The sequence below is a fragment of the Carcharhinus amblyrhynchos genome, chromosome 2, assembly GCF_965287045.1.
Source record: "Carcharhinus amblyrhynchos chromosome 2, sCarAmb.v2.hapA, whole genome shotgun sequence".
Lineage (NCBI taxonomy): Eukaryota > Metazoa > Chordata > Chondrichthyes > Carcharhiniformes > Carcharhinidae > Carcharhinus > Carcharhinus amblyrhynchos.
Genome location: NC_137325.1, coordinates 11,104,059 through 11,121,900, shown reverse-complemented (window position 1 = coordinate 11,121,900; position 17,842 = coordinate 11,104,059). Strand labels below are relative to the sequence as shown.

Here is a 17,842-nt window from a genome sequence, read left to right as displayed (position 1 = left end):
GCTTCAGTTTTTGAGGAGTTGCAAATGGTATCAAACGTTGTGCAACCTCTGTTAAACTAGAAAACTTCACAAAGAGAATTGATGGTTTGTTGTGTTGGGCACTGGCCAGTTATCTCTTGGACGTGGGTTCACATTCAGTTGAGGCTGCTGGAATGAAATCTGTCTGCTGTTTATAAGGGTTCGCTGAGTTCGAAAATTCGCAACCTAGTCTCTTCAGGATCTAAGTGGAAATTACATTCAGAGATTCTACAGGATGGTTTGTGTAGGAAATTGAATAAAATGTTACACCAGTGAAGTTGAGGGGTGGGTGTGGGGCAAAGTTTTTGTATTTAGCTGTCCTAAAGTTCGTCTAGAAATGTTTCATGCTGACACTGGATCCTTGGCATTCTTTTCCTAGTACCAGCATGATGAATACCATATGAGAAAAGATTCTCAAAATCATTAAACACAGTCATAGTGCTTTCTATGCCATCTTAAAAGTGCGTGCATTAACTTGCCCCTGCACAGACCTGTCTTATTATTTGAGCCTGAAGTTCAGTAGTGTTGCCAGTGGTTTAATTGATCTTTTCCTGTTCACATGTTCTGGATTTCAAGTTTGCTCGATGTGAATTTGGAATTATCAGTGATTGTGATTTTGAAGTTATTGGTACACATATTGGAAGTAATTGGAAGGAACCTAAAATCCTTCAACTACTTTCACTGGAACTAAGATTAAGAAGGCATTTAATTTTGAAGGATTATCTGTGCCTGCTTTGCTCCTTTCCAACATTTCTGTCTCCCATGACTAAAAGGAAATCACCCAATTAGCTCCTGCTGGAAGCAAACACCACATATGCCTATCCACCCATTCAAGGAAGTGAGTGGGCGAGGGACTGGCAGATGGAGTACAATGTTGGTAAATCTGAGGTCATCCATTTTGCTGGGAAAAGCAGCAAATTGGGCTATTATTTATGTGGTAAAAAATTGCAGCATGCAGAGGGACCTGGGTGTCCTTGTGCAGGAATCACAAGGAGTTGATTTGCAGGTGGAGCAGGTAATTAAGAAAGCAAATAGAATTTTATCCTTCATTGTACAAAGGATAGAGTTTAAAAATAGCGAGGTTATGTGCAGCTGTATAAGATGCTGGTGAAGCAGTTTTGATCTCCTTACTTGAGAAAGGCTATACTGGCACTGAAGGGAGTGCAGAGGAGATTCACTAGGTGGATTCTGGAGTTGAGAGGGTTGGCTTATGAGGAGAGACTGAGTAGATTCATTGGAATTCAGAAGAATGAGGGGAGATCTTATAGAAACATATAAGATTATGAAGGGAATGGATAAGATAGAAGCAGGGGAGTTGTTTCCACTGGCAGGGGCATGGCCTGAAACTAAGGGGGAGCAGATTTAGGACTGAGTTGAGGAGGAACTTCACACAAAGGGTTGTGAATGTGTGGAATTCCCTGCCCAGTGAAGCAGTTGAGGCTACCTCATTGAATGTTTTTTAAGGCAGGGACAGATAAATTTTTGAACAGTAAAGGAATTAAGGATTATGATGAGCGGGCGGGTAAGTGGAACTGACACCACAAAAAGATCAGCCATGATCTTATTGAAGGCAGAGCAGGCTCAAGGGAACAGATGGTCTACTCCAGCTCCTAGTTCTTATGAACTGTAGGGTGCATAGTCATGCCTGAAGGGAGGCATAGGCATGAACTGTAGGGTGCACAGGAATCTATCCTGTTGATAGATTCAAACAACAGGTAAAGTTGTAGATCTACTGAACTCCCAATTCCCTTCAACTGATCTGCAAGGGCGGATTTGAAAGGGGAGGGTTGGGAAGAACAATAGGAGAGATAGGGTAAAGGGGAAAAATTAAAATTATCCTACCCTCTTCTTTATATGCTTTGATTCTGGTTGATGGCAATTAAATTCAGTAAGTTAAATAACAGTGAGGCTCACCGGTCATTATCATATTTAAGGTACCCACCTCAGAAGCTGTTGTTGTCTTCCCAGCTTCCCACCTTGATTACCATCAGAAATGGGTGGGTAGGGAGTGGTTTTGGATCAGGAATTTGATTTATAAGCCTTGAATTTTTATCCCACCTGAGCCACAAACACTTCCTTTAGTTAAAATTCTCCCCTGTATCTGTAAAAAAACGACATGTTTCAGCACCAGTAGACCGTGTAATACCTGTATCTTCTGTGAGTATTGTTACTGACAGTGTATATGGCTTCATTTTAGCTTGGTACATTATGGCAATAGGTGGTACAATGCTGCCACATTTGGGCCACAGTAGGATAATGATAAATAACTGTAGTTAAGGACCTGGCTTGCTACTGAGCAAAGCCTTGGAAAATCTAGTATTTCTTAAGAGGTGCAGGTGATTAGATCTTTCATTTAAAGTAATGCACTGGATTGACACAGTTCTCATTGAATCCTGTACTGCATTCTGCTTACTTGATGCGAATGTCACTTGCTGCATTTCATACTATGATAGTGAAGGACTGAAAGTGAAAATCAGAATTCTTGTTTATATACTTATTAACAAAAAATGAGTATTACCTTCTTTAATTCATAGATTCATAGAATTCCTACAATGAGAAAGAGGCCATTTGGCCCATCGAGTCTGCACCGACCGCAATTCCACCCAGGCCCTATTCCCATAACCCGGCATTATTTATCTTGCTAATCCCTGACATTAGGTTCAATTTAGTATGGCCAATCATCCTAACCCCCACATCTTTGTACAGTGGGAGGAAACTGGAGCACCTGGAGGAAACCCATGCAGACATGGGAAGAACTGCAGACTCAACACAGACAGTGACCCGAGGCCAGAATTGAACTTGGGTGCCTGGTGCTGTGAGGCAGCAATGCTAACCATTGTGCCACCCTGCCGCCCTGGATATAGATCATAGGTAATCTGGATATAGATCATAGGTAAACAAAATATTAATCATTCATTTTTACTACCACATGATTTTACCAATGTCTCTGCAAACTCTGCTCCAATAATGCTTAAATGTTCAGCATTAAAAGTGAATGGTACATCCCACTCTGATGAAACTGTTAGTGTCACATTAAAGAAAATAATTCTTGTTTCATTCTTCAAGGCTTTGGGGAAGAATAATCAAAATTCAAAGCATTTTGCTAAGGATTTACAAAAGAATGTGCTGTACTTTGGATGAGGCATAAACAAACAAACCAATCTTTTTAGGCAAGACAATACACAGATCTCTGTGATTCCACCTTGTCTACAGAACAGCAACTAAGAAAAAATCAAAATAAGACCACAAGGGTCCAAATGCAATTCAACAGTATTCTAGCCTGCAGATGCAGCATTTTATGAAGTACGAAACAGTAAACTGATGATAAACCCAAATGATTAAAGAAGTACAGCTCTAATTCAAAAAAGAAGTCTATCTAACACACAATTCCTGTTCTATTAATATTTTTGGAATAATATTACATATGAGTTTTCTCATGCAAAAATAAGAGGCTCATAAAAGGGGTGATGATTAGCAGTGATTGTTTTACAAATGAAGAGCTTTCGAGTCTATCACCAAGGTTAAGCCTACTTCATCATTTTTCAGAAGTTAATAGCTGCTGCCAGTTAAGGTTTTAAATAGGATTGCCTGCTTCCCAGTGATCTTGACTCATTTTCCTTGTATGCCAGGTGGCTGTGAGATTTTGACAAGTGATTGATTTAGTTTTGGAGGGGGCCTGAACTGCACAAAGCACTTTTCATATTGGAAAGGACATGTCCATTTTTTCCTCTGTTTAAAGATTTATTGCTGTGCACAAAACTGTTGTAAATAGGTTTGTTTGCTATTTATTTTCCTGGAATTCAGTAATTGGTGTCATTAGCTGAAGGGTAAACTTTTACAGAAATCCCTAATGCTGTCATTTTTGTTTTGCAACAGGACTGGAAATTAGATGGGTAGATTGCTATTTCCCATTTACACATCCTTCCTTTGAAATGGAGATCAAATTCCAAGGAGAGTGGATGGAGGTCCTTGGCTGTGGGATCATGGAGCAGCAGCTGGTAAACTCAGGTAATTAAATAGTGCAGAACAATTGACATTGGAGTTTTTGAAGCCTTCTTTGATTATTGATTTAATTCTCTGTTCTTCCTATTTTTTTGCCCCGATCTTCTTTCCACATTTGAAAATCATGTGAAAGTTTCTGCCGAAGAACTCTTAAGAACAATTGCATGTAAAAGAAGGACTTCACATAAAAACTGAAACAGTAGTAACAGTGTGGGGAACTGGGTATATTTATGGCTCACAGATGCCAGCCTCGTAGAATCTTTCAACTCTTGCATTGCATCTCATGCGTTACATGAAACAGCAGGAAAGCCTTCAAGATGCAACATATAGCTGAAAACCTTGCTGAGTATACAGCACAGCAAGCCATTATGTAAAACTTGACAGCATTAATCCCTGACAGAAGGTTAATCTGCATGTTGGGCACATCAGTCACTGCTGTTATGACCAATCCCTGAACAAAGTCCCAGTTTAAGTTCCTGACTGGATACCTCCAATTTGTTATGTTCCTGAGTGAGGAGGGATGAACTCTCTTCCCATCTTTATTCAATTCCCTTGGTTGGTCACAACATGTGAATTTAAAAAGGATCCTTTTCCTTGAGGATACTTTTTCCTATGTATTTGTGTTAAAATGAGCCATTTTAACAAGCTTTCTTGAGTTAAAGAGAGTGAGTTTATTAGTTACTGAAAAGTCCATATATCCATTCATAATTCGGGGCTATACTTTATTGCCATGACATGGCACGTGTGCTGCTTCCACTTCCAAAAACCAAAGACTAGTTTTCTGCTGCTATGACAATGATGGATCATAGTTCAAGAATGCAGTCCCAAAAAGCAGAAAGATCTCCTTGTATATTATTAAAGGCACATCTCCTTTCTATCTGAAGGATCCCTCATGATGGCCATATAGCTGAAAAGTGGGTAACCTGGAATTGTATGCCTCAGGTGCAAGTGTTGTCTGCACAGTCTTCTGCTTCTCATCCTCAAACTACCGTGTCCATGCTGCCTGTTGGTCATGCTTAATAGAGCATTACATACCTCCCAATGGGAACAGGTGAAAAAGAAAAATCCAAAATGCAAACAGAGGAAAAGAACAAAACAAAGTAACATTGCAATAAGAGCCCAAATAATTCTCACTTACACCCAACAAGGTCAACACACTTTCCTTAAAATCTGTCTCAAAGGTCTGAAAATTAGATTTAAAATACCAAAATTTTTAATGCTGTAGAAGGATTGCAACACTATTCTGAAGCAAAACATGTGAACTGACATGTTGGAAAGCCATAGCTTCATCGAGATTATAGAACCTTTAATGAGTTTGTGTTGCTGTTGAGGGAACAAACTTAATCAAGCATCAGCTGCAAAACAGTTGTAAAATGCTAGTGTGTGCAATCTCAGTACTCCAGTTCCCAGGATGTTCTGACCCCACCCCGCTTCATTACATTTGAGCACATTGGCAGCTGGCACACTGCATCACAAGATTTACATAATAGCATCTGACGCAGAAGTTATCAACATCAGAAACTGTACGTCCCTACTTGTTTGTTTGTGCAGTTGACCTGTAATTAAGCTGGTGCCATCTACAACATCCGAGCATTTAACTCTCAAATAATATTTGTTCATAAGCTTCCTCTGGAAGGTAAACTTGCCAGTCTCAGCAAAATTGTCTGGAATGAAAATTGGCTGGCAGAAATCATCCAAATGATGTGATTGACATTCTCCATGGACTGCACTATTTTACATTCATAGCAAAGTGTGGTTTAAATGAAGTATAACCTGGGGATAAAACATAAAGCAAAAACTGAATTCAAATTTGTATACAACTTGGGAAGTTAGCAGTACAACTTTAAACATATTCAGTGCTGATTGGATAGGATTACAACTGAGTCGCAAGGCTAAAATTGGAGAGAGGCTATGGCCAAGGAATGGAGATTAATTTGTTCGAGAAATGTTGCACGTTGCATTCATGTAGACTACTACTCACTATAAAATGAAATTTTCATCATCTACAACCAACATAGCAGTAGCATGTTAAAATATTTATTGATTTTACAGGTCATAAAACACAGTTTTAAAGACAAGTGACAGCATGGATTCTTAACCCTTCAATGGGTCTATAACCAAAGCTTTAAAAATCTTTAAGTTGATGATATATTAGCTAGTAGGAGTGTTTTTTTAAAAGTACCTTCTAGCTAGTTTTACTAATTAAATGAATAAATATTTCTTAAATGTCCTTGTGGTAATTTGGGCACAGAAAGGTATTTGAAAGCGTTGTGATATTGAGTCTTCTTTACTTACAAAAGTATCATAAGATCATAAGAAATAGGAGTAGGCCATCTAGCCCTTCGAGCCTGCCCCGCCATTCAGTAAGGTCATGGCTGATCTGAAGTGGCTCAGTTCCACTTTCCTGCCTTCTCCCCATAACCCTTAATCCCCTGGCCTACCAAAAACCTATCTACCCGCGTCTTAAATATATTTAGCAAGGAAGCCTCAACCACTTCAACGGGCAGAGAATTCCAGAGATTCAGCACCCTTTGAGTGAAAATATATTACAGCATGGACTCAGAACTGGAGGCAGTTAGTTACACAGGTCCCTTGTGGTAAGACTAGACTACGCTACCAATGACATCACTTGTGTATGTTCATACCTGCTAAAGACATCAGTACATACATTCAAATAGGAAGATGCCTATTATAACACTATAACACCCCCTTAATTTCAGTCCCCTTTAAGGAAAGAAAAATAATGTCACTCAGATCTCAACTATGCCTCAACCTTTCAGAAGCTTTGCAATTATGATGTGACCTGCACAATACAACTGGTGACTTTGTAGAAACTGGTGAGACTTGGTTTAGTGGACCTATGGGCGCAAGAGAAGATTAAGTATCTGTGCCTGAAGGCCCCTCATCCTCTGCTGAAGTAGAATCCACTGAAAATCCTTGTACATCAGGAATCACATTTTCTGTACTGTATGACTCTATGACTAAGTTATGGGATAGACAAATACGATCCTGATGTCTCCAAACAACTTTTCCAATTGTCAGTTTCAATTTCACTACCAAAGTAATTGGATCAGTTTGGTTGAGAATAATTCCAGGCAGCCAATGCTGGTCACTGCCAAAATTCCTTACATAGATACAATCATTCGAGTTGAATCTCTCTTAGCACAGTAGTCATGTCTCTGCTGCTTTTCCTGTCTCCTTCCCACTCTCGGGGTATTTTGACATCTGGATGTACCAGATCCAAGTGAGACTTTGGCTTCATACCCATCAGTAATTCAATTGGTGAGTGTCCTGTTGTTGTTTGTGGCATGAATCAAGTCTGGAACAAGAACCGTGAGAACTTTGTTCCCAGAGAATCACCTGGCATTGTCTTCAATTCTTCTTTCCGTATTTGAATAGTTTGCTCTGTGAAATCATTTGAAGGTGATTGAAAAGGCACAGTATGTACATTGAGTATTCCGTTCCTTCGCATAAACGCTTGGAACAAATCGTTCGTAAATATTGTATTGTTACCAGAAACAAGAAAACTCAATGTTATACTGGTAGGCTGACCGTGTGAGAGCCCAGTGCTGTATTCTTATGAAGGCCATGAGAGAGAATGCATTTGGATTTACTGAAAAGCCTCATCAATGGCTAGTGGTTGGTTGGTGCATGTAGGTTAATGAACAACCATAAAGGTACTGATTAAACCATTTCACAGCAGAAATAATGGCTGGACCTTCCTTGTCTAGCCACGAGTATTCCTTCTCAGCTACTGTCAGCGTACATGATGAAAAACCAATAGATTTTTGGACCCGTCCTCCATCTAAAGAGAGAGTGCTGCCCCAACACAGTAGGGCAAGGCATCACAAGATCATGTCTGTCTTAATCAAAGTGATAGTAAGTATGTTGATATGCTCGATCTTCTTGGAGATCCTGTCCTCTTGGAGCCGGCAGTTTGTGGTGTCGATGGTAGCCATGGTATGGTGCTGGCATCTCCACATCTTAACCAAAGTGAACCAGCAGATTAGCTGATTGTAGCATTGCTTTCACATCCTTGAAAGCTGTCTTTTGTGCTAGCACCCACTCCCATTTTGATTCTTTGTGAAGTTGTAGATACAGTAGTACCAACACTTGAAAGGCCTGGCAGAATGTTCCCATATTAATTTACTTTGCCAGACGTGATCTGAGCTCAAGCACACTTATGAAATTTGGGGTTTCCTTGGCAGCTCTGACTTTCCGCAGGGAACAAGCCCTGCACTGCGATTTTTGAGAAATTTGTTTGTGGGACCAGGGCATTACTGACTGGCCAGCATTTATTACCCATTCCTACTTGTTTTTTTCAGAGGGCAGGTAAGAATCAGTCACATTGCTGTGGCTCTGGAATCACATGTAGACCAGAACAGATAAGGATGGCAGATTTCCTTTCCTAAAGGACATTAGCGAACTAGGAGGAATTGGAGAGGTGCAGAGGCTTAGAATCATTGAGCCCATTCAGTTCTCATGTTGGGAAGCTCCAATATTTCCTGTTCTTAAAAGTGATGGCACTGTGCACATATGTAAAGTTATTAAACAGGCCTTCAAGCTGAACGCTTACACATTGTTATGGTTGGAACATTTGTTTCAACCATAACACTTTCAACACTTGCAGTAACAAGATGTTCGTAAAACTTGATATGAGCTAAACTGATGATCAGCTTTTGTTAAAGGACGACTCAAAACAGTATGTTACAATCAACACTCAAAACTGGTTTGTTCAAATACAACCATCTGATTTTCAGGGTATCCAACAATTTTCCAGTGGACAACGGACAATCTATTCCAGGGGATTTCTCATGTAGCAGTTTATGTGAACGACATTTTGAACACAGGGAAAACTGAGGAGCAGCACCTCAGCAACCTGGATAAATCATGAAAGAAATCTTCGGTTTTTCCCGACTATTGACATTGGTTTCATGGTTTAATTCCAGATTTTGGGGGGATTTGAACCCAGGCTCCCAGAACATTAGCTGATTTTTCTGAATTAATAATCTAGTGAGAATACGATAGGCCGTCTCTTCCTCGAGACCCAGATATTCCATATTATGCCTAGAAGATGCATTTGCTACGGTTCAGGCTCAGCCCTGCCTTTGAAGATTTCTTTCATGATTTATCCAGGTTGCTGAGGTGCCTCTCCTCCGTTTTCCCTGTGTTTAAAATGTTGTTCATATAAACTGCTACATGAGAAATCCCCTGGAATAGATTGTCCGCTGTCCACTGGAAAATTGTCGGATACCCTGAAAATCAGATGGTTGTATTTGAACAAACCGGTTTTGAGTGTTGATTGTAACATACTGTTTTGAGTTGTCCTTTAACAAAAGCTGATCATCAGTTTAGCTCATATCAAGTTTTATGAACATCTTGTTACTGCAAGTGTTGAAAGTGTTATGGTTGAAACAAATGTTCCAACCATAACAATGTGTAAGCGTTCAGCTTGAAGGCCTGTTTAATAACTTTACATATGTGCACAGTGCCATCACTTTTAAGAACAGGAAATATTGGAGCTTCCCAACATAAGAACTGAATGGGCTCAATGATTCCAAGCCTCTGCACCTGCTCCAATTCCTCCTCCATTTTGCCTTTCTTGGAATAGGGCACTGTCCCGGGATTGAAAAAGTGAGAAGTAGTCTGGAGATCTACAAATAGGTTAACTGTATTGCCACACAATAGACCCAGTTCATCTTTGAAAACCTCAGAACATTTCTGGATGACATCCTCTTGTTATCATTCTGTGCCTAATCTCACCCCAGCTGAATGAAATTTTACTGAGCCAGTCATGCTCTAGTAAACTAGGCCCTTTTCCTTTTATCCATAGGAGCCATATTCATGCTTCTTGGCTTTTGTATGCAATGTCCATCTCTAATGACCCTGGTGTACTTTCAAACTTGGATCTTTGCCTGAGAAAGGGCTGGTGCCTGCTTCGAGCCCCAAGTCTCCTTGGAGGTTTCCTCAATAATTACAGATGCAGAGGCTTCCGTGTCCACCTCCGTCCTAATTTGTTTTCCATCAACCTCCACTGTAGTGTAGATAAATTCCACATACCATTCACTCATATTAAACATATTGTAAAAATGCTCCTCTGCCTGCTGTGCCCTTTCAAGATGATGCGGCACTGACTGAGAATTCTTTGAATTTGAATTTCGCTGCTCAGCCTTCGAATTACTTTTAGCACCCCTGCAATTTTTAACTAAATGACTTATTTAGTTGCAACAGTGACAAATAGTGTCAATAAGTTTGTACGAATTCATATAGTGTGTTCCTCCACACCTGAAACATTCCACAGCTTTCATCTTCGTGCTTGGAGCCTTTCTTTGCTTGGAGCCTTTCTTTGCTTGGAGCCTTTCTTTGCTTGGAGCCTTTCTTTACTTGGAGCCTTTCTTTCTTTACACTGAACCTGTCTGTGCACTTTGAATACATTTTGCAATTCTGGCCACCATTTCCATGCCCTGAGAAATTTCTAGACCCTTCTTGAAAGTCAGTGTGGCTTCTCCCCAACACATGATGCTGAATGCTGTCATTATTAATGCTACTGTCCCAGAGCATGTCCTTCAATACTGCTCCAAACTCATGATGTTTAAAGAGTTGTCTTAATTCAGCAACAAATTTAGCTACTGGCTGTCCTGTCTTCTGAAAATGACGATTGAAGTTGAATACTGGACAATCACTCAGGACCTCAGATTGTGAGTTCTGAACAACTGCAACTAAATCCACAAAATAAATGTCCCCCCAGTTTCCGTGATGTTGCTGAATTCCTCACTAGCTTGTAAGTCTTTATACCCCACACGCAAAGGAGAGTTGAGCACTTTTTAACCTTGTCTGCAATTCCATTTGCCAAGAATCTTAGTAATGCAATGCTGAACCTTGAATTTTTATTTTCTTTTTATTTATTTTGCCATTTTCTCCTTATCGACAAAAAAATGTGGTAACTTGGCCATAAGACAGTAGTTGAACGTGTTGTGATATTCAATCTTAGTTATAAAAATATCAAAACCCAGCATGGACTCAGAAATATAGGCAGCTAGTTACACAGGCCCCTCATGTTAAGACTAGACCCACAAAAGCCAATGCTACTGATGATGCCAATTGCACATACTCATGCCCATTAAAGAATCAGTACATCCATTCAAATTGGAAGATGCTTATTATAGCACTCTATAACAGTCCCATATGCAGAATTTTCATTCAAAGGTCTCATGAAATATATTTTAGAGAGAAGAAATGTGATGCTAGTCCTACTAAAAAAATTTTTTTTGTATCTGCCAAATTAATTCTGTAAGACATGTTATTGTATATTTAATTATTGGTAATATACCACATGAACAGCTGTGCCGAACAATACTTTTTAGTGTGCACTCAGCGAATTTGAATCCTCCTGAACCCCTCTGATTGAAATGCTGGTGCTTCAGCTGTTGAAGTGAATTAACATTTTCACATAGGACACGTTTATATTTAACAGGCAGTAATTAAAATTAAAGCAAGTTTGAAAAATGACACAAACGTGCTATTTGATTAATCCACTGAGCGCACCAGAAGTACTGTGCATTATGGGCAAGTGCTTCCAGCAATACACCTGGTGCTCACAGAATGCTGAGTTTGATAATGGAGCTTAATAGTTGTTCGTACGTGTCTAATAAACACTACTAAAACCCAATTTTATGACTACATATACTTTATGTTTCGCAAGTCACTTATATTCTATCAAAATGAAACAAGTTGTTTAAAATAATACTCATTTTGACATTAATGAAACTGTCAGTAAAATAAAAACATGTTTAAAATGAGACTTTTCACAATAGCGGAACCTGTCAGTATATTGTATGTTGTACTCAAACTGTAAATTAGTTAAAATACAACGTTACTGGCAATATAATCAATTTAAACACTGTGATCAGGGTGTACACACAAAAAGAAATAAAATTCTAAAGTTACACAAGTGAATTGCAAATGCTGATGTAATCCTTTGTTGTAGTACATCACCATGAATGAATAGGATTATGATAACTTGAGACACACTGGCCTTGAAAATATACAGCTGGTTGGTGGAACCCAAGTCGGAAACATGTGGAAATGCTATCGAATTTCAAGGCCATTATTGAGTGGGAGTAGATGGAAAGCTGATGAGCTGTTTCTGACTGGTGATTGGGAGATGTTGGGGGAAACTTTGTGGAGGAGGTGGGGGCAGTGGAGGGGGTGGGAGTATTCCATTTTGCTGTGCTAACATCTTGTATCTTGATAAACAATAATAAATCAGTGATGTACAAAAGTAAATGATCTGCGGAGGCTTTGATTAAGTCACAACAAGAACTTACACTATATGGTGCCTTTAATGTAGTAACCACATCCCAAGGTACTTCACAGAAGTGTTATCAGTCAAAGTTTAATACCGAATGAGAGAATTCCAATACATAGGGCCTAGTCAGTTCAAAGCATGGCTGCCAAGTCTGCAGTAATTCAAAAATCAAGCATACACAAAAGGCCAACATTGGAAAAATGAAGATTTACCAAGGGTAGGAGTTATAGATCTGAGATTGTTAAGATAGGGAGGGGCAAAACATGGAAGAATTTGGAGATATGGATGAGTGTTTTTAAATCAAGGCATTATTGAACCAATGAAGGTCAGTGAGCAGAAGGGTGATGGGTGACGAGTGATTGGTGCAAGTTGAGCTATTGGAAGCAGAGTTTTGGGTGAGCTCACTTTCAAAGAGGTTGGAAGGTGGGAGTCAAATCTGAAGGTAATAGTGGTATTGATAATTTTAGCAGCAGATAAGCTGAGGCAGGACGGTCATGGCTGATATTCAGGAATTGCACAAACAAAAATGTTCTTGAATTGGAATCTTGATATCAAAATTACTGGCCTCTTTCAAACATTTTGCTTTGTTTTAAAAATAAATAAGTATTTTTCCTATTTAATACAAAAATATAGGGAATTCTTAATTGTTCTATTGTGTTAAGATTGGAAGCAAGTTATTTTTCTGCAAGAGAAAGAATAACTATGATGGAGTGATGCAGATTAACATTGTAGCTTCAGCCTGAATGTATACAGCATCATGTGATTGGTATCAAAATACTACCTCAACCTTATGTTGGCAGAGTAGAAATGTGTACATGGAAAGTATTCATTATACCACAAGCTTTATAGTGTGCATCTCCCTGTGAAAACGGCCTGATATTACTATAAATTAGATTTTAATGCTATATACTTAAAGATCCTGAATCACTCATACCATCGATGTACTACATTTATGACACCCAACACATAGCTATATGAAAACCAGCACCATTGTAGGGTAAGGTATGGTTTCAGATCCATGGTTTACCTACACCACTGAGTTCATAACCTTCACCACCTTGCTGTGGAAAGGACTCTGAAGGCCAAGTACTTCCTTAAAAACAGAAGCAATCTAATTGAGAGTTGGTGCCAGGGTGCTTGCATTCACTTTCACACAGTCAGAATTCAGAGCAGCATTGGTGATGGTCTAGCTATCCTTTTTGAAGTTGCTGTATGATGTTGGGAGTACATGACAAGAGTTGAAGATCCTATGGCACAATTTTAAAAATTGCAAAAAGTCTTGCTATTGAATAAAATTGATAGACTTAAACATATTTTCAGAAGTAGTAATTCAATGAAGCAACTATCTGATTCAGAAATAGCAAGGGAACGACATGGCATTTTAAACCTGTTTTTGGCAGGTGAAAAAGCCTTGCTTTATGATGTCATTAGCCAACTTTGTTTTGCTGTCCACTCCTACTACTCATGGAATGCTGTTGTTTGTCAAGGGTGATTAGCAAACAATCAAATAAATTATTTCCTCAGAAATGAGGAACACAATCTAATTGCCTTGTTAGCCACGGGCACAAATCTTGCGAATGGCTACAACGGGATTTGTGCTGGTGAGATCTTATTCTGAGATCTCTTCTCCACCACCACCCACCCACCCCCCCGGCACTGGTGATGTGATCAGGTTGACATACAGAAAAGGCATGAACTGGATTTCAGTATATTAACATAATTTTACATATTATTAAAGGGCTTGTTGCCAAAGCATCCGACCACGGTGCATTCCACTCCTACTCCTCCTCCTCCTCTACCGCGCCCCCCACCCCCAAGCGGTACAACAGTACATCTGTATGAATCACTGCAAGTTTTCAAAAGCATCTGATGCCATGCCATGCCATGGCACAAATTTAAAAATAGCAAAAAATTTCAGAAGAGAAAGCCAATTGTGATGACTATGCCAGGGGCATGGAGGTGTCTGTGGACCCTGAGGGTTGAGGGAGTCATCCCCTCCCCCTTCCTGGTTCCCCAGCTTTGTTGGGAGAAGGGGTGGTGGATATCAACCTCCAAGGAAAGAGGGGTGCCTTAAATTTAAGTTTCAGTTCTTTAAAAACGACACCCCGATCTCAGAATCCTGGCTTTGCCACTGTGTTTATGCCTGTCCTGGAGGTGTGCTATATATATCTTCTCCGTGTTCAATTGTAACCCTAAAACTGCAAAGGAGCAGCCATGGATTTCTTTATACAGGTATCAAAAATAAGCTTCTATCTCAACAGTGGGAAATTACTTTCTCTCATTTGAAAGGAACATTTACAGAAAAACACCTAAAAAATCAAATTAACTAATCCACCAAGTGCTGAATGTTTCTTTCTCATAAATTTCAGCACTGATCATACTTATCATTATTTAAAATTACTTTGTTATTTAACAAGGAAAGTAAAAAAGAATATGTACATTTCTAATTCTGATCCTTACAACATAAAACTTGAGAAATATGTTTTATAATACATTTGTTTCATATGTTCTACTTCACAATATTCAAAATCAGAAATGTACTGAACCCCATTTATTTTCAATTCACTATGATCAAAATATGTTGATAAAAATGTTATTTTGTGCAGAAATGTCATTCCTTTGTGTATTAAGGAATCTCATAAAAGCTCAATTTTGACAGATAATATTACTCCATATTTGAAAAATATTTTAATATTCTGAATCAGAAGTAGTTAATAATGATTTGTACAGTAGCATATTTGTCTGTGGTGGATTTTGGGTCAACAGGCCTGACTTACTGATTCCTCTATTGAAAGGTAATTTCCCCTGACATTCATTGTTAGTAAAGTATATTAATCTCAGAAAACAGTGGCCAGAGGGTATAATTTCAGAATTTTATTAATTTCAGAAAACAGTATGACTTCGCAGCCACTCTTGTTTGAGATGTTTTTAATCACAGGTAGGGTTAGGTTCAGTGGGTCGTTCAATACCTTATTAGTTTGGCAGATATCTCAGCTCACTGCTTGCACTAGATCTTTGCCAGGGCAAAATTGACAATTATGACATCCCAGCCTGAGGACAATTTAACCTCATTTACATGCACTAACAGACTGTGATTTGGCTCCAGTGAGCCACTGCTGGGTCAAAATTGAATGTAACTCATTCCATTTTTATTTCCCACTCTTGCCATGCATGACGCTGAACTAGAGAAGTAGGGATCAATCGGGAACATTACAAAAGCCTGTGAGAGGGACGTGAATGTGATGTCAGAGGTATGTGATCATCTTGATGAAGCCGTTTCCTTAGCTGTGAGGATCTTACTTTGCTTCTGGATGATTGCCTAGCAGTGCTTTATGTGATCATTTTGTAATGGCACAGCACAAAACCCAACATGGAATTCATTGCATGATGCTTTACTCATTAAGAACGTAAGAAATAGGAGCAGGAGTAGGCCATCTAGACCTTCGAGCCTGCCCCGCCATTCAACAACATCATGGCTGATCTGAAATGGATCAGTTCCACTTTCCCGCTTTCTTCCCATAACCCTTAATTCCCTTGTCTATCAGAAACCTATCTACCCGTGACTTAAATATATTCAGTGAGGTAGCGTCCACCACTTCAATGGGCAGAGAATTCCAGAAACTCACCACCCTTTGAGTGAAGAAGTTCCTCCTCAACCCTGATCTAAACTGCGCCCCCCCCCTTATTTTGAGGCTGTGCCCTCAAGTTCTGCTATCCTTTCTAAGTGTGAAGAATCTCTCTACCTCTACCCTATCTAGCCCCTTCATTATCTTATCTGTCTCTATAAGATCGCCCCTCAGCCTTCTAAACTCCATTAACTTTGCGTACATAGAAACGATTGTCCAGCCCACAAAAGCCAATGTTCAGGACTATCTTATTCTGAAAGTAAGGCACATTGTCAAATTTCTCAGCAGGGTCTATGAAGGGAAGAAGTTGTCATTGACTTCTATGTTGATTCTGACTGGACCATGTTTCTCCTTAATGGCAAGGTCATCCAGGAATTAAACTTGGTAGGCTTTCAACAAATGCAGGTTCCTGAATGTTTGTAACTAATTAAACCATGGACCTGGTGAGACCCACTCCTTTGAGGACAACGCGAAAGAAACCTCTCAGCTTTGGGTGCATGATGTAGTGTTAGAGGTCACTGCATCCTGCATGAAGGATTCTTGGGGTCAAGATGATGGCACTGTATTATTAGAGTCATAGAGGTTTACAGCATGAAAGTAGGCCCTTCGGCCCAGCTTGTCTGTGCTGCCCCTTTTTTAACCTCTAAGCTAGTCCCAATTGCCCACTTTTGGTTCATATCCTTCTAAACCCATCTTACCCATGTAACTGTCTAAACACTTTTTAAAAGACAAAATTGTACCCAACTCCACTACAACCTCTGGCATCTTGTTCCAGACACACACTACCCTCTGTGTGAAAAAATTGCCCACCTGGATACTTCATCTCTCCCCTGAAATCCATGCCCTCTGGTTTTAGATTCCTTTTGGAAAATATGTTGTTGACTATCTAGCTGATCTATGCACCTCATTATTTTATAGACTCTAAGATCACCCCTAGGCCTCCTACACTCCAGAGGAAAAAGTCCTGGTCTATCCAGCCACCCTTATAATTCAAGCCCATCAAGTCCCAGGAACATCCTAGTAAATCTTTTCTGCACTCTTTCTAGTTTAATAATATCCTTTCTATAATAGGGTGAGCAAAACTGGACATAGCATTCCAAGTGTGGCCTCACCAATGTCTGACCCAACTCCTGTATTCAATGTTCTGACCAATGAAACCAAGCATGCCAAATGCCTTCTTCACCACCCTGTCCACCTGTGACTCCACTTTCAAGGAACTATGAACCTGTATTGCTAGATCTCTTTGTTCTATAACTCTTCCCAACGCCATACCATTAACTGAGTAAGTCCTGCCCGCGTTCAGTCGACCAAAATGCATTACTTGGCAATCTAAATTAAACTCCATCTGCTCTTCATCAGCCCACTGGCCCAATTGATCAAGATCTGATTGCAATCCTAGATAACCTTCTTCACTGTCCACTAATTTTGATGTCATCTGCAAACTTACTAACCATGCCTACTAACTTCTCATCCAGATAATTAATATAAATGACAAATAACAGTGGACCCAGCTCCAATCCCTGAAGTACACCTCTGGTCACAGGCCTCCAGTTTGAAAAACAATCCTCTACAACCACACTCTGTCATCAAGCCAATTCATCCATGAGAGCTAGTGATTGGAGAGCTGGTGTTCTCTGAAGCTGCACCCTGTTGGGATGTCCAAGTACAAACCATCAATTGATGTTTATTGTTTAGATCAGTTTGCTAAGCTGGTGTCCCACACTGACATGAGTGCATCCACTTGTGCACTGGCTTTTCAGATACTTGAAAGCTGCCATGCCCGCATGACTTGTTGACAACATGGCTGAACAGATTGTACTATGGAGTTGCTTAAAGAAGTATGTTAATGGAGTGCTAATCACATTCCACAATCTCCCCACGTTACCAT

General features: G+C 39.7%; 1 protein-coding gene across 5 annotated transcripts in view; it reads left to right on the top strand.

Moving 5' to 3' along the window:
- Window positions 1–17,842, top strand: part of fars2 (phenylalanyl-tRNA synthetase 2, mitochondrial) — a 452,664-nt gene that overhangs the window by 150,888 nt on the left and 283,934 nt on the right. For all 5 annotated transcript variants that reach the window (XM_080202025.1, XM_080202019.1, XM_080202043.1 and 2 more), the window contains one exon: window positions 3,895–4,026. In XM_080202025.1, the coding sequence (XP_080058151.1) occupies window positions 3,895–4,026 (132 nt within the window). The remainder of the gene's footprint in view (window positions 1–3,894; window positions 4,027–17,842) is intronic.